Raw genomic sequence first — 24,553 nt, 5'->3', positions numbered from 1 at the left:
AGCGTTGCGCAACTCCTTCTCAAGCTTACGGGAAGCATAGCCACGTTGCGTAGTTTAGTATCGAACGACGTCTTCGAAGCCTTCTGGTGCATTGAACCTAGATGTAGCTACTACGGCGGTCCGTGGTGAACTTTTCATCGATTCCATAAGTACATGTAGAGTTTTATTGCCTGGCCGCAGCTCGTTCCATTAGCACTCTCGGGCACCTAGCCTGTCGTCTAATCGTACTCTCAATTTGATACTCTCACCCGGTTTGGCCATTCTTGACTTCAACATTGAACAGTCCGTCACTGCACTCCCTGTCTCTTCGTCTCCGCGAGCACAAATAGCACATCACCGTGTACTCGGCACAATGAACCCACCAGGGCCAGACTGGGCCACATCGAGAGGATACCAGCTTCAAGATATGCCTCGAAGTAACGCTGTGAGTCAAGTTGAACCAGGGAAAAGGCATCAAAGAGAGAAATTTCCTGACAACCTCCTTCTTAGCATCACCTACCTCTTCACGATCAGCCAGACGGCGACGACTTTTCTTTGAGCCGGCTATCTTCTAGCCATCACTCCGAGTACAATGGCCTAGCCGTTCCCTCGAACCCCGTCTCCCCGGTTTCCTCAACATCCCGTTACTCATTCGAGAATCCCGGCCCCCCAGACAGATTTACCACAACTCTACCTGATGGCCCCCAACAGAGTATATTCGACGACAGCGGCCGAGATGAAGGGTATAGCTATGGCTACGGGCCTCCGTCCGATGATGACCCGGATGAGACCTGGGCAGACCGCCAGCACCATCACATGTACGGTTTCGACAGAACAGGAGGCACAGTCAAGCGTCGTCCTACAAGAAAGATCAACCTTGTCAAGGGAAGCGTTCTGAGTGTGGAATATCCTGTGCCTAGCGCCATTAAAAACGCACTGCAGCCTCAGTGGAGAGAGGCCGAAGGCCAGAACGAGGAATTCTTGAAGATGCGCTACACCGCAGCCACCTGCGATCCCAACGACTTCACCCTCCAGAACGGTTATGACCTCCGGCAGAGGATGTACAATCGCCACACGGAGCTACTCGTTGCAATCACTTATTACAACGAAGATAAAGTGCTCCTGGCCCGCACGCTGCACGGCGTGATGCAGAACGTTCGCGAGATTGTCAACTTGAGACGCTCAAGCTTCTGGACGAAAGCCGGCCCCGCCTGGCAGAAGATTGTCATCTGTCTCATCTTCGATGGCATTGACAAGGCTGATAAGAGTGCACTGGATGTCCTCGCAACTGTCGGCGTGTATCAAGACGGCGTCCTCAAGAAGGATGTGGATGGGAAGGAAACGGTAGCTCACATCTTCGAAATCACAACGCAGCTCTCCATCACCCCAAACCAGCAGCTTATTCGGCCGACGCCCGACCCAGCAGACACGCACAACCTGCCCCCAGCACAGCTCCTCTTCTGCCTGAAGCAGCGAAACAGCAAGAAGATCAACTCGCATCGCTGGTTATTCAATGCGTTTGGTCGCATATTGAACCCAGAGGTATCGATTCTTATCGATGCCGGGACGAAGCCTTCACCTCGGTCCTTGCTAGCTCTCTGGGAGGGGTTTCATAATAACAAGCATCTCGGCGGCGCCTGTGGGGAGATTCATACTATGCTTGGGAAGAGAGGCATCAAGTTATTCAATCCCTTTGTTGCGGTGCAAAACTTCGAGTATAAAATCTCGAATGTGTTGGATAAGCCCTTGGAGAGCGCTTTCGGGTACGTAACGGTCCTCCCAGGCGCCTTTTCAGCCTACAGATTCCGAGCTATCATGGGGAGACCTTTGGAGCAGTACTTTCATGGCGATCACACCCTCTCAAAGTCCCTCGGCAAGAAGGGCATCGATAGCATGAACATCTTCAAAAAGAACATGTTCCTTGCTGAAGATCGAATTCTCTGCTTTGAGCTGGTCGCAAAGGCCGGCCAGAAATGGCATCTCAGTTACGTCAAGGCTGCCAAGGGCGAGACCGATGTTCCAGAGGGTGCTGCCGAGTTTCTCAGCCAACGTCGCAGGTGGATGAATGGATCCTTTGCGGCCTCTCTGTATTCCTTGATGCATTTCAATCGCATCTACAGGTCAGGCCACGGCCTCGGGCGGATGATACTCCTCCACATCCAGTTGGTGTATAACTCTGTGCAGCTTCTTCTCAGCTGGTTTGCCTTGGCCTCCTATTACCTCACGACATCCGTCATCATGGATCTGGTGGGAACGCCTGTGGTCTTATCGGGATACCATGCATGGCCATTTGGTGATACCGCCACGCCGGTAATCAACGCTCTGATGAGGTATCTCTACATCGTCTTCCTCATCGTCCAATTCATCCTGGCCCTGGGAAATCGCCCAAAGGGGTCGAAGAATACTTACGTCGCGTCCTTTATGGCCTTTGGGCTCATACAGGCATACATCCTGGTCCTATCCTTCTACCTTGTCTACCGCGCGCTCAAGGAGCCTCTGGGCGACCAGATCTCAACCGACAATGCGGCAATGTTCTTCAGTAGTCTCTTTGGGAGCGATGGAGTAGCGGGAGTTATTCTGCTTGCGCTCATTACCATTTACGGCCTCAACTACGTTGCATCATTTCTCTACCTAGATCCGTGGCACATGTTTCACTCTTTTCCCCAATACATGATCCTTGCGTCCACTTACATCAACATCCTTATGATTTATGCCTTCAACAACTGGCACGATGTGTCCTGGGGGACCAAAGGATCCGACGCGGCAGATACCCTACCTTCAGCTCAGGTAACCAAGAACGTTGACACGAAGGATGCATTCATCGAAGAGGTTGAGCAGGACCAGGAAGACATCGACATGCAGTTCAAAAGAACCGTTCACAGGGCTCTTGCGCCAATGGTGGAAGAAGGGGAAAGCTGGGAGGGCGAAACGGAGGATTCGTACAAGTCTTTCCGAACAGGCCTTGTGGTATCTTGGATTCTATCTAATCTGGTTTTGATTGTGTTTGTCACCAGCGATGACTTCCACGTACTCGGAGTCGAGGTAAGTGGAATGGACGTGGCATTGAAAAGACTTGAGTGCGCTAACATCTGTTACAGTCTGCATCTGTAGGCCGAACTCCCCAGTATTTCAGGTCCCTCCTCTACATAACCTCTGTGCTTTCTATCATACGTTTTCTAGGATTTCTATGGTTCTTAGGCAAGACGGGCTTGATGTGCTGCATTGCAAGAAGGTGAAGACTGTATATGGCAGGGGCTGGATAGTACCTAGGGGGAAAGTACTAGTAGGTCTTGAGCTATCGAGTTTAGGGTAGGAATATAGAAGCCTAAAGGCGCGCCCTGCGGGTGGCCTTTCCGCCTCCAGCGGTGTATTTTTAATCAGTGACTATCGACTTTGCCTTGGCCCTAAAGAGCCCCCATAATCGTAAGGAGACCATGAAGGCTATCGATCTAGAATACATACGAGACTGATTGGTAATTGAATGGTGAGGTAAAATATCCGATTAAACCAACGGGAATGGAGATGCTACTAGGCTACAACAACAAAAATACGTAATGGATGGAAGGTAAGGGGGTTCGGAATAGTCTCATACGAGGGACCGCAGGAAGGGCCCTCGCGGGGCTTCCTGAGGGGGTGTGTCGGGTAATTGTGTGGCTATTATGGTGTGGAGCGATGCACACTTGGACAGAACAGCATCAATCAACATAATCAGGCCTTGTGACACGTTCCGGAACCCAAGGGTCCCCCCACGCAAAATCCCCCCCGACAAAGTTCCTCCAAGCATATGGTAAAGAAACTCCGGCGCATCTCACTTCTCTGGAACTGGGTGTGTATCCTTCTCTTCCTGACACACGATCGTCGCGAAATTCTCCGACCGACTGCTCGTAGAGACAAGGCGAGAGAGAGGGGGGGAGGGGGGGCGGGGGGATGAGGGCGAATAAGTGTTTTTCTTTCCATCCATTCCAGTCATCACCCCTCGGAAATTGACGATGCATCGTAGCTCGCTCCCACAGTCTCACCCATCATACTCTTATTGAGATCCAGTCCAATCGACGAATAATAACAAGCGAGTCACAACTATTCGAACATGAAAGTTGTCATGGCAGTCAAAGACCTGCAGATTTCGGCCAAGCACTATGTGCCAACTCCTCAGCCTGTCCAGGGTCTTCTTCAAGTTGTCAGGCACATCACCACACATGGTGCAGATAGAAAGTCGGTCTTCCTGTCACCGTAAATGGGGGACTACTGCCCCGAACTAGTGAATGTGCCTGTGGTGGGCGACACCTTATATTCTACCAGAGAACTTCTAACCCAACACACAGTCGAAGTCGACGTCAAGCATACTCCACAGGTCAAGGTAAGCCAACGCAACTTTGATGCACGCTCCAGAGACGGAGCGGAGCCAATATTAGGGACATAAGTTGTAGCCCACTATCACGACTAATAACGGCACCGCGTGTCCAATAGTCGACTTCGCTTCGGGTTGCGCGTCTCCCATGGGTCGATCGAGTAATCTGGACTATACAGTCGTCATTGAGGGTGTTTTCAAATTAGTTCTCGACTCGGGCGAGGAACGCATTATGCGACGCGGTGACGTGGCCATTCAGTCCTGCGCTTTGCATCAGTGGGTCAACATAACTGGAAACGGGCTCCTGCCAGGGCGAATTATGCTTGTATTGTGCGGCAGCAAGGAGTTGGTCGTTCAAGAGCCAAAAGTCAACATGTTACCGAGTGTGCGCGGAATGGAATACGTCAGTCTGCGTGGCCGTGAAGCACCTCCGCCAGTCCTGTGGCAACCCACCAAGGACAACGACTATTACGAGAGCGAGCTACACTAGGTAGTGCACCTTGAATGCAACGAGCTTCCAAGACACCTTGTCTACCTGCGTAAACCCAAACTTTGCCTTAAACCCAAGCCGCCGAGCCAGTATCACTGATGCTCTACGTCGATCCAAGTGATGTGGCGCGAGGGCCACAATCTGGCTTCGCTCGGTTACAAGGACACGCACCCAGTAAAGCTTATATTTTCTTTTTTGTACCTCGTCCTCCACTGCTAATAGCCTCCCAGTGATAGGGCCTCTGTCTTTTTCTGTGATTTTCTTTTCGTGCCTTTCGCTCTATTCGCGCCTCCTCGGGTAAGATCAAAAGTACAGGCCACTGGCTTATCGAATCGAGGCTGACTGCTGGCCGCCGTTATTTGATCAGTGATCTACAGCTTAGTTCAACGACATTGGTAATCATTTTTGAGACGGTACTCTGCCTTTGCTTCAGTATCTTTCCGCTTATTGATATGCTATTTATTCTCCTGTGCACTGCTAATGCGTATTACTCAACGGTCCGTAATGGGCTCATTTACCCATTGACCCAAAGGTGGAGAATGAAGCCTCGTACTTGGATGCTTCCTGTTCAATGAGAGATGCATGCCTGGCACTACGAACAGAGGCCTTGATGGGAAATGGTTCACCCACAACTTGACGGTTGAGTCTCGTGTCGTCGATAGGCCCGTCCTAATTTACCACCCGTTAGCGACTAGCCATACAGAGACGATAAGAGAAAGAAGGGGACAAGGTAGGCGTACTGGACCAAACTCAAAACAATAAAGTAAACTTGCGTATGCAATGAAAAGAGCCTGCTCTGCTACTTTCCACCCGACGCACATTCGACGGCCGCCACCAAATCCCCAGAAGCTGGCGGTGGTTCGGGCGTCCGAACCGTCAATCCATCTCTCCGGCAGGAACTCTTCGGCGTTATCAAACTCTCTGGAAAGCGCGATTGAATTGATCAAAAAGCATGTCCCGGCAGGGATGAAGTGCCCATCAATTTCCAGGTTTGCAGTAAGTTGGTGGTGGGGTGGGACAATGGGCACAGTCGGTCGCCAGCGTAAAACCTCCTTGATCATGGCGGCGACATAGGGCATCTGCGACAGGTCTGACATTCGAGGAAGCCTGAGTGATTCGCCATCCGTACAGACCCGATCGACTTCTTCACGTGCTCGTGCCTGCACTTCGGGATGCGTGGCCATAGCCATCGGAAGTGTGTTGATTGTCATGCGTGTGATGGCTTCAGGACCATGGATCGCGGCCCATCACAACCAGTCAACTACTAGTTCTCGTCGAGAATCTTGGCCCAATTTCTTGGCTATCCATACTATTTCATTGATCATCAAATATGTCACCGCTGACAGCTCAAGGGGTGCGCTGAGGTTGTAGTCTTGGGCCCCCAATTTAGCAGGAAAACAGTTCTATATTATCACGAATAGGTGGTCTCTAACAGCTTCGCGAACGAGTGCCGGGAATCTTTATCTATATGTAGGGGTGATGGCTGTCATAGGGCCGACGATTGCCTTTGATTCACTCAGCAACAAAGGTGGCATACTGTTGAAATTCCACATCCTGGCGCAGTCTGTCCATCCCCATTCAAACAAATGAAGAGTTCAACATCTCCGTTTGGTTTTCGTGGTCCAATGATATGTATCCTAAACCACTAGTATCGCGGAAGCCGAATCAGTTCTGGTTTTCCTAGAGCAGGCCCAAAAACCACATCGAACAGAGGGAAGTCAACCCAGGTGGAGCTCACCAAATTGCGCCCCCAGATATCTGCGAAGGCGGGTATGAGCTTCCTGACATCTGGAAGCAGTGAAGCCAGGGTGTAGGCGTCTTGAGCAAGAGTCGCATCTGACTTTATGGTCTCTATTCCACAACGTATGGCGCGGGCGATGGTGGCAAGTGGCTCGGGGCTCGGGATCAATAACCATGTGTAGAGGCATCTCGTTGATGCAGCAGTAGATGACGTTATCGATGAGCTATTGTGGTAGTGCGGGCTTGAACAGAGACCGCCCATTGAGAGGAATGTGCATCATTGATTTTGGATATTCCCGCCCTGTGTTGATATGTTTAGATGGCTCCTGTGTATCCGGAAACCGAGCGCGCATCACGCTGCGCCAGAGCAGGGCCATGGCCGCGTCATTTGTCGATATCCATTGCCTCCTGTCTGATGGGGTCGCGTCCGCCTTCAAACGCGCAGAAGCATTTTCAGAGATGGAGAAGATTGCTGTTCTCATGTCTGGAAGGCCCTCTTTGGCAGCGGGCATCATTGTAGGCTTATCGGTACCACGCGGGGGTGGTGTCAAAGCCAGAGTTGCCTCCTGATACAGGCCTAAGAGCTTCCAGAGTTCCGATCGCGTCTTCAGGTCATCGAACGACTTGCCCAAGGTGGGAATCTGGTGGGAGATTGGGGCGGCTACTAGGTTCGCTGACGTTTCCTGGGTCGCCACTCCGTGGGCTTCTGACAGTTGCATCTCTCGGCACAACTGCACCCAGTTCAATAGCACTAGATGGCGTGGAGCTGACCAGCAACAGGTCAAAAATTCGTCTTTTGTAGCTGCAGTCTATTGGATACACTTGTCCTCGGGCACATTTGTAGCATTCGTGATGCAATAATACATCTGAGCTCCCGAGAGCTCTGGGGCAGGGCTCTGGTTTCCGATTCTGTTCTATCTCTAAGGGTGAGATCCATATTTTGGTTCTAATCCGATGGCCCCTGTACAAGTAGGCAACCAGACAGGGGCTGGGAGACTTGGCTAAGCGGTGAGCTGACAAGATTGCGGACATGTCCAATTTCGTGCACCAGTCTTCTTAGCATTGCTTCACTGGTCACGCGTATACCTTGAACACCTCTCGTATCTGTCGCCATATTCAAGTTGTATCGGAGCATATTGTGTATCTGTTCCTGGTTGGGTAAAGTTTTGCGTGTTGTAATCCGAGATGACCATTGCCCTTTACAAGTATATTGGAAGGCTTTGTTGGGCTCATGCAGCGGTGGGCCGGTGGCTACTCCGTACTAATACTCCGTACTCCGTAAAGCTACGGACTACAAATAGTCGTAGATGGAGATTGCAACTTGCAAGCCCCTACGCACGCCGGGAGTTGTTTTTTTTTTTTTTTACTCCGGCCCACTCTGATCGGGAAGGTAATAAATACCCCGCACGGAGGATCCACAACTTGTGAAGCTTAATCAAGGTGACAATAGGCCTACGGAGAAAACTTAAATCCGTAATATTCCACCATTAGCCGACAGTATCCCCGTATCCCCGCTCTGGAACGCGAATAGTGAGGGGTACATCAACAATTTGTGATTACACATAAGAATGGTACCTCCACATCATATGGGCGTTTTCCGGAATTATGATTACAGCGCAGGGTTCAATGTTACCCAGAGTCCTCCCAGTATCGTGTATCAACTTTGAATAATTTTTTCCAACCTGTGTGCTCGGAGCATTGCAATTCCAGCCATGGCGCCCATAGAAGCTACGTATAACGCCTTCATCCAATGCCTCAATGACAGAGAGTGGGGCGATCTTGGCACATACCTCCACACAACCTTTGCCAAGAACAACCAGCATTGGACCCCGGAGACCTATGCCGCAAAGATCAAGTCAGTGGGAGATATGGAGTTCCAAGTTTGTGTCGTTTCCGTCAACGAAGAGAGCCAAACACTGGCGTCTACGATGCTCGTCACGTGGAAGCCAGCAGGACCTGTCATGGGGATCGAACCATCGGGCAAGACCATTACCTTTGTAGAGAAGCAGGTGAGCTGGTTTTCCCAGGGCCAAATTACGCGCATCATCGACTTGCCGGACTATGAGGCTATATATCGTCAACTGTCGAATCTGCGAGGCCTATACTCGCCTGCCGCCGATATCGCTACTTGGTCCAAGCAAGCAGCCAAGGGGAGTCTGCCCTCGCAACCGAGTCTCGAAAGCATATATAGGGACTATATAGGTTGTATCAACAAGCGTACCACGAAGGCCAGACTAGAAGAACTTGTTCACCCGCAAGTGTTCTTCAATGGAATGTTGATGAGCTTGAACGCTTATGGCGACGCATTACGCGGTATCGCATCTGGGATCCCGGACTTGGTGGTTGATATTGACACCATCGTTATTGACGAGAAGGCGCAGCGAGTAGCAGTGAGGTTGATAACTACGGGAACCGCGACGAAATCATTGTTTGGAATTGAACCTACAGACGGTAGAGGGCGATTCTACGAGCACGCTACGTACCAGTTTCGTGACGGCAAGATAGCATTAGTGTGGTCAGTCGGTAGTTGGGGCAGTTACCTTCAGGCGGTTCCAAAATCGAGCCCCCTAGTCTCCATATGGTAGTGTCTAGTGTCGAGATTAATAGGTAGATTATTAAATGAAGTAACATAAAAAATATAACCCCAAAACCGACACCTTTTACCGTCATTCCGCATCAATCTCTACAATGAGCTGAACGGTATCAGTTCCGTCTATCTCCCTTGTGTGCCAAGTGGCCCAGTTCAAAGATGATATTACTCTTAGTTTCACTCCTAATTTTTGAAACTCATTTACCTAATCTGTGAATAACTCTTTCCCGCCAGTACCAACTCCCTATGTATGCTGGAATAGGTCCGACCGTGGTTGTGGCCAGAATCATGATTGGCGCCGCACATATAGCTTCGAAGTTGGTAATGTATCCCAAGCGACGCAAGCCGAACACGATCTGCAAACAATGCGTGACGAGGTTGGCGCTTACGAGGCCGTGACTGTCAAGTGAAGACCAAGATGGGATGAAGAGACTTGACAAGAAAGACCGCACAATTAGAGTCTTATATAAAGTTGCAAGTGGTGAGTAGTCTTGATCGAGGTATAGCTTCATGTATTCCTTTTCGGGACCGTGATTAGATGATTCACCTTGCGGCTGCTTCTTGAAAATTGGCATAGTCGCGAGAAGACGGACCAGCGCTGACACGCAAAGTGGCAAGATACGCCTTGTTTGGTCTTCGAAGAGATGAAAGTATGCCGGAAGGCATGATGACACGGCGAGCGTAGCGTATATCACCCAGACGATGGTGTTGGCATCTTCGATGACGGAGAGCGGCACTGGTCTTCCGGATGTCAAAGAGTGTGGAATTCTGCGGGAGTTACAAAACGCGATGCCTAGGTAGAGTGGAACAAGATTCTCTGGCTTTAAGGCATAAAACGCCGCAATGATGACGAAAGCCACAGGCCTGGTGTATCATTATTAAGAATTACTAGTAGCTTGGAAGTGAACAAAATTTACGTACCATGACCCCAATGAATGTATGTTGCCAATGCGTGATGCTTCTATGTTCCACCGGGGCTGGTATCATCTCCGATTGCAAACCTACCTTACGAGAAGCGTAGCCGATGGTCATGATGCGTCCTAAATACCACCGCTTTCACAGGTACTCATGCAATGGGGTCAGCCTGGAAATTATCTTTCCTTTGTACAAGTCCTCGAACGTATCGTGTTCATTAAGCCGGTCTTGAAAATGCTGCTCCGCAAGCGCCCGTTCGTCTTCCACAGAGTACCGTGGGACTGCCTTCCCATGGGTCACTGCATCGTTTTTGACATTCAAGAAAAAAAAGACTCTGCCACCCGGACCACTCATAAGCGCATGGCTGTAGTTCTTGCCCATGACTATGTGTGTAGTGCCCTTTTCGATGCGTCTGGGGCCTTTTGTGATGCCGAATATGCACTTGTAAGTACAGGGGACCTCTATGAAACCAATATCAGCGACTAAAGCTACGGTTTTCGACCGGAGAATCTGGGAATGTAAGTCACATACTCGAGTACTCGTCGCGATCAAAATAGCCAGGAGACGAGGCATTTCCGAGAACGTGCATTTGTTTTCGCACAACGCTGTGCATACCATCATCGCCGATGATGATATCGCCAGTATAGGTGTTGCCATCCTTCATAATGGCCTTAACACCATGGTCTAGGTGCTGGACCTGAACCAAACGCTTCTGCACGAGTACCTTATGTTTGCATCGTAAATTTTCATAAAGTGTCTGCACGAGCATTTGGCGTTGGATGAATATCACGGGATACTCATGCCTAGGTCTAGACATTAAAGCGCTGCTTTCCATTCGGGGAGTACATCATGGACATACCTTCTTTCGAGAACATTAGCTATACCGTGTATCTTAAATAGTGTCTCGGCTTGTTGGTTGCGATAGAACCCATAGTTACAAGGTGTATCGACCAAAGCTTGCAGCGCATCCCCTTTCCGATGCATCTGTCAGCGCGTTACCAGCACCCCGCGGGACGTCTTTTGGTTAGATAGATGTGAATATGATCTCACTCACTATAGCCATTGTGGCCGTCCCTTTCCGTACCCAGAATTTTGGCTTAGAGACTCTCTGTAGGATAAGTAAAAGAAAAGTTGAAACGATGGGGTCTTACCAGCAGCCAATTTGATCGAGGATCCGCGCCAGATGGGGCCAGATGGTAATGCTTGCGCCTAGCTGTGGCTCAATTTCACTATAAGCCTCGAGGACGACGAAGTCAACGTTAAGCCGCTCGAGCATGTTGGCTAAGGATAAACCAGCGATGCTACCGCCCACGATTATGACTTCGAACGGCTGTTTTCTCTCCATCATGTCGAAAAATACAGGTGGCCGCGTGAAAAGCAGTAACAAAAGGTTAGGGATCTGAATTTCTCTCGCCGCTGGCTTAGGCGCCCCGACTCTTCGGTCAAATGGCTACCCTGATATGAAGGATGAGTGATAACAATGCAGACTTTTCGGTAGTAATTGAAGCTTTGGGAGCTCTGAGATGTTGCTATGGTAGTATTTAGTTAGCTTCAGCATGCGGTGGATAGCTCTACTTTGATTGAGCACATGTCTTTGCACCTTTCCTACAAAAGGCCCAATATCTTGCCTAGGCCAAACAAAAGGACAAGCCTAAGCAAAAGGTTTACCTACAAAATGCCATGTGGACCTTGACGGCCTCTCTATCAAGCCAGTTCCATATAATTCGGCACAAGCTATATGCAGAGGCACGCCGACTCTTAGACGCGCTAGAAATGGGAAGCCCCTTTGCAGAGTCAGTCGTCACGGATACGATCTGTGGGCGCGCCCTAGGTATAAAGCGACAGCCTATGACTAAGTGCAAGGACTAGAATCTGACTATGGAGCTCTACCGACAGCATCAGTCCATATAGGCACTGCTTATAGCACGCTTTCAAATGCTGTCGAGACACCTGTCTCCTGCCCAAGGATATCCGGACTCGATGTCGACTTTTTTGGCCATGACTGCATACATGGCCATATTCATGCTCTATGAAATTCTCGAGACAATGCACTTTGGTGCTGCACCCCCCGAGCCAACGATTTCGAGTAATAAGCAGCGATCGCTGGACGCCGCGGCCGAGCTAAATACCCTCATTCCCCCAATGGCCCAGCTTAATTATTTCGAGGTAGGTTCGGCACATCCCCTCTGGCTTACGTTCTTCCCGTGTCTAGAATTCCCGGGTCTGACTGTTCACCAGACGCATCCCTTAACACCGATCCCGCTACTGTTGATTGCAAGGTTTTGCATGTCCCACGTTGGGCTCGACGAGTTCTACGTGACTCTGATGCCGCTGGTCTTATCTGCTCTACGGGGGCTGACGAATGTCAATGGCCTGGCTCAAAATTTCCTGCGATTGCTCAATCGCCATTTACCAAGCACTTTCTAATGCGAAATCCTTGGAAGTCATTCAATAACCTGCACAGTCGTGGGGCTTAATAGTAGCTTAAAAATGAAGAGTGGTGGAACTGTGCTTTAGGGTGAGAAGAAAATCAGACAGGGATCAATTTCAACCCGAACGTATCTGGTATCTTATAGGTTTCGGCTTTCTGATACCTTAAGGGACTTGTGGACGTGCCTTCGGCATTTTGAAATCTACTTCCCCACAGTTGGTTCCTTCGGCAGTAGCGTTACTATTAGCGTAACCCCGACAAATTTACGCCAAGGAAGTCCCGCGGCACGACCAACAAGGTAAATGTCCCGAATGGCGTTTCATGCAAATATTGAAATCCACATGGGGGCTCTAACCAGTCTTGGGATACCTCGAAACACGCTGCATTAGTGTATCTTGACATTCATCACTAGTCTTAGAGATCATCAAGAAAAGGACACGGCACTGTAGGTAGTTTATAGTATAAGTTTTGATGACGAAACTAAAACCACTCCAGGCTTCATGTTTACGAAACACGTACATATAGCATATGTTATCAATCTAGGATATGTATTCCTCCATATTATATTGCTATTCATTATGACTAAAGGAAAATGACAACGCAACGGCCAGTTGAGATCTTGTCGCATTTCGACCCCCCGCATGCTGCTATTATATACTACATCTCTTCCTCCGCACTTTGCCACTGGTATGATGTAAGGCGATAGCATTCCAACGCTATCGGTTACCAATCCGGCTCCAGAACTTTCCAGTGTATGAGGTGCCTCATAACATACTAATCATTGTTTCAGGGTCAATTGGCAATTAACGGGAGAAGTCTGGGGCATTGCGGGGTGCATCGGAGACATCTGCCGAGGCTGCAAGCTCTACCTTATTTAGAAACCAAAGCGAATGACCAGAGGTCATCCAATTACAGATTGAATATCAAATCCGATGTACTTCATTTTGAATAGATGATACCTCAGTCTCGGTGCTACACCTATCGAATTGCTCATCTGGTAATTTAAGCGAAGAGGGGTTGCGTAATGAGAGTATGCGAGATACCACCATACCACCCATTGTCCCTCCAAAGCAGGGGCACATTCGACAACGATGGGAGACTGGAAGTTATAAAACCACAGCCCTACCTCCCGCAGTCAGTCTCATCTTTCTTCTCATCAGTAGCCACCATCAGACCAAGTATCTCACGCCTGGAGTCATTCCACTCAACCACGAGATGAAGACGTCTATCTTATCCACAGTTGTCGGCGCCATTGCCTCGGTGTCCGCGTTCCCACAATTCGTGCAGCCTCGGGCCGCCTGGGAGCCTCAGGAGTGGATTGCCCCGGGTCCTGGAGACTGTATGTTCTATGGGCAAGTGGGATTCAAGCCCTGACGCCAGCTGACCTCGATCGTAGCACGCGGGCCTTGCCCAGGTCTCAATACTCTGGCCAACCACGGCTATCTCCCTCGAAATGGCAAGAAAATTACCCTGAGCATTCTCAAGGATGGCATGCTTGACGGATTCAACATCGAGAACAGCGACGCCAGGCTTCTGTTCTTCCAAGCAATCAGGACCAGTCCCGATTACCCTCTCACGAGCAGCTTTGACCTCGCCGACCTCGGCCGCCATGGCATCTTGGAGCATGATATCAGTTTGAGGTCAGCAGCTCCCTTTGAGATGGCTCAATAGATCCCACGTCTGGCACTACGGAATATTCTCTACTGACACACTCATCAACGGACAGCCGCTCCGATGCATACTTTGCAGACCCGAACCCATTCAATGAGACTGTCTGGGAAGAGACGGCTTCCTACTTTACCACTCCAATGATCACCGTTGAGCAGTTGGCCAAAGCCCGGATGGCACGTCTGGCGACCTCTGAGAAGACCAATCCAGAGCATGAACTATCCGCGCTTGCTGATGGCTTCAGCTGGGGAGAGTGTGCCTCTTTCTTCGAGATCATGGCCGATGGAACTACTGGCACAGTGGATAAAAGGTTCATCGAGTACTGGTTCCGTGAGTCTGATCCTTCTCAAGCCCCGCGTGTCTTATTATCAATTGTTTTGCGAAAATCTAACCTTGGGCATCTTATCAGGCAACGAGCGCATGCCCACAGAGATCGGCTGGCACCGACGCAATACCACTATGCAGGGAACAGAGCGGCTCAAGTACACTCGGCTGTTGATGGAGGCTGCTGGCGTTCGCCGTTTGGACGTCAGAGAAGATGCCTACGGCCGTCCCCTGTTCCACTAAAGTCAAGGGCAAGCACGTATTGCTCCTTGAATACCATTGCAGCCGCCGGAAGTTCAAAGAAAGAGGGTAGCATAAATCACCTATCGTGCTACCCTTCCAGTACAGTTTTGCATCCAAACTCCGGTTGAGAGGAATTTAAGAGGTGTATTCCACTATGTATTGAGGTTCTGTTTCGTTTCATATACGCGATGTCGTGAATTCTTTGCTCTTCTGGCGCAGGTCGTCAGTTTGCTTAGCAACATTGCGGGTTAATACGATGAGAACCAACACAAGGGCGCATCCATTTCTCCGGTGCATCAATGTCGCAACCCATCTGCTAGACACCTACGGACTATAACCCATCAACGCTTCCTAAACGTTTCGACGCTCAACTGCTTCAATGCACGGCTAAACTTGATGTCCAACAAGCATCCCCATGCCTTAAATAAACCATCACCTCTCCAGTTCAATGCAATGATATTGATTGAAAATCAGTTTCAAAACACATTGCAGTGGAGGGGGACTCATCATAGCCCAAGTATCCGACGCAATCGAGCAAACACCTCCCCCAGACCCTATCATTTTTGTTGCCTCAGGTTGCAGGGAGACCCTTGGAAAAGTTGAACGCGATATGAGTGCCAGAAAATCAGAGCTTCTATTGGCATACTATGAACCCTCTCAAGATTTCTCTTTATCGTTCAGATATTGCTAGTATGATCCCTAGTTACCAGATTCCATGCTGGTGAGATCGGTATCGCCTAGGTGTAATATTAATATACACCAGTATACGGAGATGTAAAAAGGTCTGCACTCACAGTGAAAGATATGGTACAACCCAGTGGTAGTGCATTCGAGATATTGCGGGTCATCGGGACGGTTACATGAGCCCCAAAACTTCATGTCCTTATCGTACATGCCATACTCCCCATCATCTCCCTGGTAAATCGCTACGATGCAGAGTGTAAATGTCAGTGCGTATCCTTTTGTTATTGATTGTTTTGTTTGTTTATTTTTTTATTTTTAAAAAAGGGTTCATAAGTTTGCTCAACAGAAAGATCCTAGACATACTCAGAGGGTTGTTGATATCCTCGCTGTATTCATGCTCATGTGGCAATTTGAGGCGCTCGACATTCCAGTCCTTTGGATTCTCATCGTCCTTGCACCCATCGCAAGCGTAGCCACCCCTTGTTGCATCGTTTCCAGGGTCCTGCACGTAGCCTTGGGTATTCTCGTAGTCGTTGCAGCTTGGGGGGTTGTTGAAGATGGCCATCTTGTTTACTGCCAGGCTGCCTCCCTCACTAAAGGAGTTCTCGCTGCCGATGAAGATTCGCAGGTCAGCCATAGCTGGGACGGAGGCCATGAGAAGGGACGATGCAAGGATATGCTTCATGGTAGGAGTTGTGATGGAGAGTATGTTTGTTCAAGGAAGGATGGTATTATGCCCACTGTCGGTAAGAGAGACGTGCTCGCAGTGTCTACTCAATACTAACTAGAGGGTTTAATCCCTTTAAGACGCATCCTCCTGTATCCCAATACTACCCACTTGCTGCCATCGTCAGCGGCCTCATTTGGCCTCACACGTCACCCCCCTTAGATGCAGTGTCTTTGGCCTCGCCTGCGTTTGAAATGCGCGTTGTTAATAGCTAGGGTTTTGCTCTCGTTGGTTACACTAAAGGATTCCCGCCACTTCTCCAGAGCCCCTTTAACCTTGTGGGAGTAACGATTACACACTGTAACCACAGCATATCCCACTCCGGCAGTTTGCCACGTGCCGATCCTTTTCGAGATCTGATAGGAATCTTAATGCCTAGAATCAAAACGCCAGGCAGTATGCTGATCGTCGGTTTTTGACGTAGTTGGAAGGATTCGAAACACGCCACTCCGTATATATTCACGGGCCAGTTATTTACAATGCATCATTGACTCTATAAGATAGGCAGGGGAGCAGTATCCAAGTTTGGGAATGGAAAGCCTGTCTCTGTTCCAAGTTATGAGCCGACAGTGCCACATGCTACTTCTCATACCCCATGCCTCTTTTCCACCAACACGTCAAGTTCCTTGCCTCCATCTCTCTGGCAAACTCGGCGATTGACTCCGTCTCGTGGAACCCTGCCGCCGCCTGATGAACTGTCGATTCTGACCCCTGGTTCTTCCCACCCGTAACGTGATCAGACATGGGCGCAGGTTTTGACACGCAGCGAAAATCTTTATACCGCAGCGCTTGCACGGCAGCCACCCAGTCCTCTAGGCGCCCGTTTCGAGACTCGGCGTACATGAGGCCTGGCGAGCCGCCACTTCGCACGAGGACCCAGTCAACATCGAGCTGACTGGCGGCGCGGCGCACTTTCTGGAGTTTCTTCCGCGATGTGATGTGGTGAGTGCGGATGAGGCAATTGAATACCGGTGTCCGCGACATGCGTTGTGTTGATAAGAGACGCGAGGCGATTGATGCAGGATGGAGAGAGAATGAGAAATGAGATTGGGGGGCTGGGCTGGCAGGTTGTTAGGCGTAATGGAATCCAGATGGTGGGGCGGGATCGTCATCCTTAGTTCAACTAACAAACATGCCACGCCCAACTCGGCCACGAAAACAACAGGCCAGTTAGTGTAAACAAGAGTAGTACGTACGTACATTAGGCACTGGGATAGTCAGAAACACTCGGTCGCGTCCGCTCTCGATATGAATATATTTTGATTATACAGAGTAGTGAAAGCTACAGCGAAAATGCGTAGCCAACATCATGTTGTATCCACTCCATCTATCATCCAAACCACAATTCATTACAAAGTACAGTAGTTATACAGTCACCATTGACCTAGGTGACAGGAGTTGAGCTATGATGACTTGTCTAGGTCTCCAGGCTCGAATACTACTCATGGCCCCATTCAATTCCCCATGTCCCAGAGCAAAACGATGGACATGCGTCGTCTGAAACCCTAATTCGCATGTCAACACCAGGGCTCCAGCGCACCTTGCGTATCCGATGACGTTTCATCGATGGTTTGAGGCTTGCTGGATGACTTCAAAGCCATGATCTGACTTCTTGGCGAGCTCTTTTTGTACCCAGGAAGCAATGCTGGACGCAGCTTTATACGGGCTCTCCAGATGCTGCTGGAAGAAGCCTTGCAAAAGAGAAGGGGTAAAAATGTTCTCCGGCACGTTGCTAGCAAATGCAACAGCTAGCTCGCGGATTTCGGCGGTATCCAACGGGGAAGTGCACCCCAGCTCGGGAGAGAACATGCGAATAAACATCTCCTCGGCAGACTTCCGGCTGATGTTTCCTAGGAAAACCTTCATGTCGACACGGCCAGGCCGCACGAGTGCGCTATCGAGCTTTTCGGGAAAATTGGTGGTCAGAATGGTTATCTGACCCTCTGGCGACCCGACACCGTCTAGTACGTTCAGGAGACCTGACAGAGTGCAGCTGGGTGAGGGTTGGGCATCGCTCCCGCTCTTTTCTGCGCCGGAGCGATCCGTCCAGAAGACAGCGTCCACGTCTTCCAAGAGCACCATGGATCTCGGAGGTATCTCTTGAAAGATTTGTTCCAGCTCGGCATCGCTGGAGATGCTGGGAACCTTGATCTCATAGATGTCCAGACCAAACTCCCCTGCAATGGCGACAGACAGGGACGACTTGCCCGTGCCCGGCGGCCCGTGGAAGAGGTAGCCCCGGCGGTAAGGCATGCTACGACTCTGATAGCGCCTCTGGGTCTTGGGGTCGAGATAGCTGCGGATGTCGGAAATGAGCTCCTCTTTCAGCTGGGCATTGAAGTGGACAGTGTCAAGATGCCTTATGGGAGTCCGGGCCTTTGGCTTCCAGGAGACCCCATAGCGATCTCGTGTGTAGATGATGACAAAAAATTGTGATTGCCTCTCGGCATAGTCGCGACAGTTCTGGAGAAATCTCTTGACTGGTTCTGCTGACCAGCCTAAGCAACCTACCGTGAGTTCGATATCGTCCGGGCGCTGATCAGACATGGACGAAGAAGAAAAAGTCCCGGCGCGCGTGAGGACAAAGATGCTCCCCTCATACCAGAACCATCTCGTGTGCCAGTGAGGGCTGTATTGGATCGGCAGCTGGGCCTTTTTCAGTGCGGCGGCTCGGTCCGTGCTGGACCGAGTGGTCTGGCCAGTGAAAGAGCGATGATGTCTCGGTCTGTTGGCCTGTATGAATTCCACCACGCTGCGGTTGAGGGGATCTGAGCCTGGGACTGTGACCGAGGCCAGAAAGAAGCGCCTGATGCAGCGATGAATCTCGTGCCAGATACTGCCAAGAAACCTGGCAGCCGTGGGGACAGTGGTGGCAATGGTGATGAGGGAGCCGACATGAGTGATATCGAGGTGCGCCAACCGTGACCAAACATCGCGCATTACACCAATTCCGTTCCAGGGGTCATGGAGACCCAGTCCCCCGGAGTGAAGCTGATGAAGATTATTTGCCATCGTGTCCTTTACTCAGAAGGTCGGAGCCTAAGAGGCCACTGCAGCTGCAGCACGCAGCATGCCACCAATTGTGAGGGTGTACTCGGCGCCACCCGGGTCCGGATAGGATGGAAATAAAAGAATAAATACAATATCGAAGAGAAGTCAATAACAAAACGAAATGAACGACAGCAATGGACGCGACCGAAGGTGCATCTTGGTGAGAGGTGAGCAGCAATGGCGCCGGAAATTTTTTTGTCCTCAATTGATCCCGTTGACTGCGCCACAGCCATCAGGTCAAGCCACAGTTCCCTTCCCAGGTAGCTTGATTGTGTCCCAACATTTCAATGTTATTGCCCAATTCGTACCCAGTCCAAAACTCGAAGGCTAAATCGCCCAGTAAACAAAAACGGGAGTGGCTATGTAACTGGGAGGTTGGGTGCGGGGGTTTCAACCCCAGATCGAAAGGCAATGCAGTAGTTACGTGTTAGAGGCCACATTGTCCCTATCCCATCACTACCTTTTAAGATGTACCATAGCGCGAGGCACCGGATCTACCTTTAATATTTCCTAACTTGGATAAATCAATCGCGTATTGTATAATTCACATTAGCTTGGCTTGAAACTTGGAAATCTGACTCTAACAACTGTCAACTTAGAAACTGACCGGAGGGCTGCTCCGCATGACGGACGTCACTCCTTCTCAATCAGTAACGCTAGTCTCATTATAGCTCGTATGTTCTTCAATGGCTTACTCGCGGTGTACTGGCCTCGTTAAATCAGGGTTGCAGTCAGTTTGTAGAATCTTGTGTTTCTCCATACTACTTCGGTCTCCAGGGAGTATCCGCAATCGAAATGTTAGAAACTTTGAATTTTCGCAACGTGCACTATGTTAAGCTTCGATGCCAAGCCGGTAATAGTTGCGGGGACTCCAGGTTGCTTCCCTAAGTACGTATACATGTCTCATCTAGCCGCGTCGAGCCTTTGACAGGCGACCTCTTCCTCCACGCATTACCGATGCTGATTGCCGGTCACACCTGCATCGGGTTATGAAAAAGAAAAAGGAAGAAAAAACAGTAGCGTCGTATACCGTCCCAGTCTAGCCGAGGCCGCATGCATTCTTCCAAATTCCGGCTAATAAATATCCAATAAAAAAGCCAAACGAGACTCCGGCCATCAGTATCCAAGACATGGTAGGGGCATTTAAGCTAATGATTCGCGGGTCGATATATTAAATGCGTCTCGAATCAATATGCGTGGACTCGGCACTTGAAGCCGGGATTGAAATTCTGGGGATAATCGCGACCCGTTGCCATTTTTGATGCCAGATCGTTTGTCCGAGATTCGAACGACTTCTGTGACGAGTTTTCACGTATACTGCTACTTATAAAAACCCCCGCGCTGACAGCGAAGAAGAGATATGAGAGCATCGACAACGAGTGAGACAGCTTCTACCTCAACCAGCTCATTTCAGCAAAATTAAATCTACTTTCATCTATCACAACCCCTTATTCTCTTTCTCCAAGACCTCCCGACATCAACATGCTGACTAGACGCTTGATCGGCCTCGTGGCGCTGTCTACCGCATCGGCACAGCTGCAGAACATACCGGACTTTGGCGACAATCCCACGGGGCTTTCCATGGATGTTTACATTCCTTCCAACTTGCCCTCGGCCCCTGCCATCGTTTTAGCCCTTCATGGGTGTGGTGGTAGCGGTCAAGGTTACGCTCAAGCAACGGAATATACATCTATTGCTGCGCAAAAAGGATTCATCGCCATCTTCCCGTCATCTTCACGAGACTTCAACTGCTGGGACGTGGCCACCGAAGAGTCACTGACACGGGACGGCGGTGGCGATAGCACGGGGCTTGCCACCATGATACACTATGCCATCAATACCTGGAATGCCGACGCAGAAAAGGTCTTTGTCACGGGCAGCTCTTCCGGCTGTATGATGACCAACGTCATGATCGCAGCCTATCCTGACCTGTTCGCTGCTGCTTCTTGCTACTCTGGAGTTGCCGCCGGGTGCTTGAAGGGCTCTCCTGGAAGCAGTCCAATCAGCGCCGACCCAACATGTGCCAATGGGGAGATTGATCTCACCGCCGAGGAATGGGCTCAGAGGGCACGAGACATTTATCCTGGGTACGACGGAGAGTACCCTCGATTCATGACCCTACACGGCACAAGCGATTCCCTCGTGAAGATCCCCAACCTGGATCAGCAATTGGCTCAGTGGTCCACCATTAAAGGTGTTGAGCTTAGTTCGAGCAATCCCGATACTCCACGGACCGGTTATACCCAGCTGGTATATGGAGATGGCACAACGCTCGTGGGGTACTCTGCTGAAGGCGTCGGGCACACGGTCCCTGTTGACACTGACCTTGATATGAAGTGGTTTGGTTTGTAGCAGTATCTCATGGACCATCGGCAATAGGCCAGGACTCGGACAGCTGGACTCCCAAGGACTAAGAGTTTGCCCTGAGAAAATTTTGAGCACTACTCTTCTTTGAGGAAAACTTGTCATCTGTACCCTCTCATTCTCGAATGGATCACAATGTCTGAAAGCTAGCCTCCTTGTGTGTATATGGCCATGTGGTATTATTCATCACAAATTGTCTTCCCATGCCTCTCAAGTCCCAGACTCGCGAAGGTTTATTTTCGGACACATAAGCAGCCTAATCCTCGCAAGTTGAAAGCCAAAGTACTCCGTAATATGGCAGCAGTATCACTAGGAAGACAGGACACGGCAGTTTGAACCTCGAGCTCAGTAAATCGAGTTAGATAGAGGTAATAGGTTATGATGATACATTCCTTATATCAAGATATCATTTACTGCGATGGGCCCGACTGAGCCACTGGCCTTGACTTTCGGCAATAATTTTACTTGCCGAGAGTGCTTGATTTCCATCCCACGCTTCCCAAAATATCGCTGACTCTCGTAGCTCCAGTGCAGAACACCACTCACGCATTGAGCCATACCATCGACAAGCGTCTGCACTTCCAAATCAACAGGTCCCACATACCGTGGGACTTGCGGATAGAGAGTATAGAATCGGTCCATTTTCTGGTCAGCCAGCTCGCCGGTTTTGTCCATGGCCTCCTGGACGCTGATTTGGTGCTGATTCATGAAGATGGTGACGATATTGTGCTCGTCGTCACCTATGGCTTGCTCTTTGTTATAAGACAGGACGTCCTAGAAGAATAGTAAGAGTTCCGCAATGCCAAAATATGTTTATAAAATAGGAAAGGTGACTGACATTGGCAATAACAACCAGGTCAACTGCCAAGGTCTCCAGCTCGCGGATGACCGGATTGTCTCTAATGATATCGGGAATATCACTATGTATCTCGTAGAGTGCAACTGTAGGTTGTGCTCCACATGTGTAGCGTCGCACGGCGAGGAAGTCTTCTATGTCAGGAATGCAAGACTCAGATCGATGCTGGGCTTGTTGGACCACGCCCTCAAGGTAGCCTATCCAGGTTGCCCAGAATCGCTTCCGAAAGGTCTCAGTAGCAGTCTTGGGGATTCGCATCCAGAACCTATTGGGCTCTGTAAGTGCTGGGAAATGGTTTACAAAATTGGTGGCTTGGGAGTACATAGCAAGTGCTGGATTTGGCGACTTACTGGCGTGTAATTTCGCCCCCAACCCATTCACCCTTTGGTCGCGTCTTATCTGGGTTGTTGAGAGGGTCAATCAGAGCCTGGGCTTGGCAGAGAACCTCTTCTGGAGATGACTTGTCCGAATATTCGTCAAACATGAAAAATAGATGCATGAGATCGCACCCAGATCTCACTTCCTCTGTATCCAAGCATGTACCATGTAAGCATTGCTCCCCCTCTGTTAATCTAGAATGGGCCACGCATCTCACCTCGCGTAAGTCGCGGATAGCACATCCCAGCAAGGAGATCTTGGTTGATTCCTCTGGTTAGCTCAGGCAATGTGATTGAAGGGATCAGCAATAGAACAGGTAACTAACTGAGCTTTCCCTTTTCATGAACAAGGCTCTGCGTTTGGTCATCAAATGCGGTGAAGCTTGCAGACCAATCCAGGCATTCCTGGTCAATTTCTGCTAGATGGGGGCTGACGAGCCGAGGCCACCTCCACTTAGCCTCGAGCTCTGGGAGTCTGATCTCTTCGCCGCTCATGTTGGAGACGTTGACTCGCAAAGTATACTTGTGCCGATGAGATATTGGGTATTGGAAGTCTGAAGATATGATCCATATGGGCTTTCACCTTCGTCACTTATCAAGGCTTTATATAGAGTCATATATGGGCCCTTTCCTCGGATTCGAGTACCTAGGGTGATGGCCATCCTGACGACATACCCTAGTCCGAATGACTTGGCTCTGTTCGCTAACTTGCTTGGCCTGTCCCCTTCGCTGCTACTATGGTACTCGTACAGCAGCATTCCTCTTCACGACAGCGCAAAGTCGCCCTTTTCCTAGGAATCAATGACTCATCATACTCGTATCTCTTATATAGTACAGGGGCGACACATTCCATACAGGTCACCTGTCTATATATATGTTACCCGTATTACGTGTAATGTTTCTTTGGCTGTGACATTGCTATCAGCCCCTATAAGCTGTGAGGTCGCTTAGGGCGCAGTGATGTCGCGGAAGCAATTCTAGGTGACCCTAGTAAAGTTACCATTGTGAGCTCATATTATTATTACGATACCATTTCATATTTATAAGGGATTGAGAACACGACGGTTTTCCCGTTGGAGGATCCGTCAGTAATGGCACCCATCACAGGTCTTCGTAGCTTTGCCTCCTGATCTACATAGTACTATGTAACACCTATTGGCAGTGTAGTGCGGCACCATACACATAGTGGGTCCACCCTTTAACTAGTGTGAAATTGCACTGATTATGACGCCATGTTAAATTCGTCACGAAGTTCATCAACTCTATTTTATCAGCTACTAACATCCGCAGCTATAAGAATTCAAAGAAGGGGATGTCCATGGAAGTTGGTACCTGACCTGCTACGCGTATAGGTACATCAGCGCTCTCTCAATATCCTCAAGAATACCCGTAAGAAATAGGATAACGTTTGCAGGATCGGATTTCGTAGGCCGGATCTGGCTCGCCGCTCAGGTTACCGTAGTCCCTGTCCTGTCAAGATGGCGATATCCGCCTCACTGGTGAAACTGGCCGTCTTACCCACCATACTGTACAGACTCCAATGGACCCTCGCGAAACTTTGGATGCAACCCTTGTTCATAAACAAAGGTCGTTTCTTTTCTAGACCAAAGGATCCCACCTTCCGTTAGCTCTGCTCCTAGGATCAAAATATGATCCAAGACATTTTATGTAGTGTCCGCATCGAGTATGAATACGTATGCAACTTCAAAATTAGTACTCTCCTGATTCTGAGAGGTCCAGAGGACGGGGGCGAGGAGTACTACAAA

At 49.8% G+C, this 24,553-nt stretch overlaps 7 protein-coding genes across 7 annotated transcripts; 3 read left to right on the top strand and 4 right to left on the bottom strand.

The window, feature by feature from the left end:
- Nucleotides 1-352: 352 nt before the first annotated feature.
- CHS3_3 (Chitin synthase, class 3) lies at nucleotides 353-3,090 on the top strand (the record flags this gene model as incomplete). Its single annotated transcript, XM_083196149.1, has 2 exons — nucleotides 353-424; nucleotides 490-3,090. 2 exons carry the CDS (start codon nucleotides 353-355, stop codon nucleotides 3,088-3,090), a joined length of 2,673 nt encoding a protein of 890 aa, XP_083049165.1.
- A 7,495-nt stretch (nucleotides 3,091-10,585) lies between these two features.
- Nucleotides 10,586-11,125, bottom strand: ACO1O0_006768 (uncharacterized protein; the record flags this gene model as incomplete). The annotated part of the gene is made up of 2 exons (XM_083196148.1): nucleotides 10,586-10,759; nucleotides 11,117-11,125. The coding sequence occupies 2 exons, from the start codon at nucleotides 11,123-11,125 to the stop codon at nucleotides 10,586-10,588; spliced, it is 183 nt and encodes a 60-aa protein (XP_083049164.1).
- A 2,583-nt stretch (nucleotides 11,126-13,708) lies between these two features.
- ACO1O0_006767 (Chloroperoxidase) lies at nucleotides 13,709-14,728 on the top strand (the record flags this gene model as incomplete). The annotated part of the gene is made up of 4 exons (XM_083196147.1): nucleotides 13,709-13,832; nucleotides 13,890-14,126; nucleotides 14,243-14,491; nucleotides 14,571-14,728. 4 exons carry the CDS (start codon nucleotides 13,709-13,711, stop codon nucleotides 14,726-14,728), a joined length of 768 nt encoding a protein of 255 aa, XP_083049163.1.
- A 907-nt stretch (nucleotides 14,729-15,635) lies between these two features.
- Nucleotides 15,636-15,977, bottom strand: ACO1O0_006766 (uncharacterized protein; the record flags this gene model as incomplete). The annotated part of the gene is made up of 2 exons (XM_083196146.1): nucleotides 15,636-15,643; nucleotides 15,776-15,977. The coding sequence occupies 2 exons, from the start codon at nucleotides 15,975-15,977 to the stop codon at nucleotides 15,636-15,638; spliced, it is 210 nt and encodes a 69-aa protein (XP_083049162.1).
- Nucleotides 15,978-17,699: 1,722 nt separating this feature from the next.
- On the bottom strand, nucleotides 17,700-18,686 carry ACO1O0_006765 (P-loop containing nucleoside triphosphate hydrolase protein; the record flags this gene model as incomplete). The annotated part of the gene is made up of 2 exons (XM_083196145.1): nucleotides 17,700-18,602; nucleotides 18,651-18,686. The coding sequence occupies 2 exons, from the start codon at nucleotides 18,684-18,686 to the stop codon at nucleotides 17,700-17,702; spliced, it is 939 nt and encodes a 312-aa protein (XP_083049161.1).
- Nucleotides 18,687-20,829: 2,143 nt separating this feature from the next.
- ACO1O0_006764 (Alpha/Beta hydrolase protein) lies at nucleotides 20,830-21,542 on the top strand (the record flags this gene model as incomplete). The annotated part of the gene is made up of 2 exons (XM_083196144.1): nucleotides 20,830-20,833; nucleotides 20,899-21,542. 2 exons carry the CDS (start codon nucleotides 20,830-20,832, stop codon nucleotides 21,540-21,542), a joined length of 648 nt encoding a protein of 215 aa, XP_083049160.1.
- Nucleotides 21,543-22,096: 554 nt separating this feature from the next.
- ACO1O0_006763 (terpene synthase family protein) lies at nucleotides 22,097-22,894 on the bottom strand (the record flags this gene model as incomplete). Its single annotated transcript, XM_083196143.1, has 4 exons — nucleotides 22,097-22,127; nucleotides 22,159-22,328; nucleotides 22,393-22,675; nucleotides 22,761-22,894. 4 exons carry the CDS (start codon nucleotides 22,892-22,894, stop codon nucleotides 22,097-22,099), a joined length of 618 nt encoding a protein of 205 aa, XP_083049159.1.
- Between the last annotated feature and the right edge of the window lie 1,659 nt (nucleotides 22,895-24,553).

The sequence above is a fragment of the Amphichorda felina genome (assembly GCF_050947745.1).
Source record: "Amphichorda felina strain 45539 chromosome Unknown scaffold_6, whole genome shotgun sequence".
NCBI classification, from domain to species: Eukaryota; Fungi; Ascomycota; class Sordariomycetes; order Hypocreales; family Bionectriaceae; genus Amphichorda; species Amphichorda felina.
This window is presented reverse-complemented; position numbering and strand designations above follow the sequence as displayed.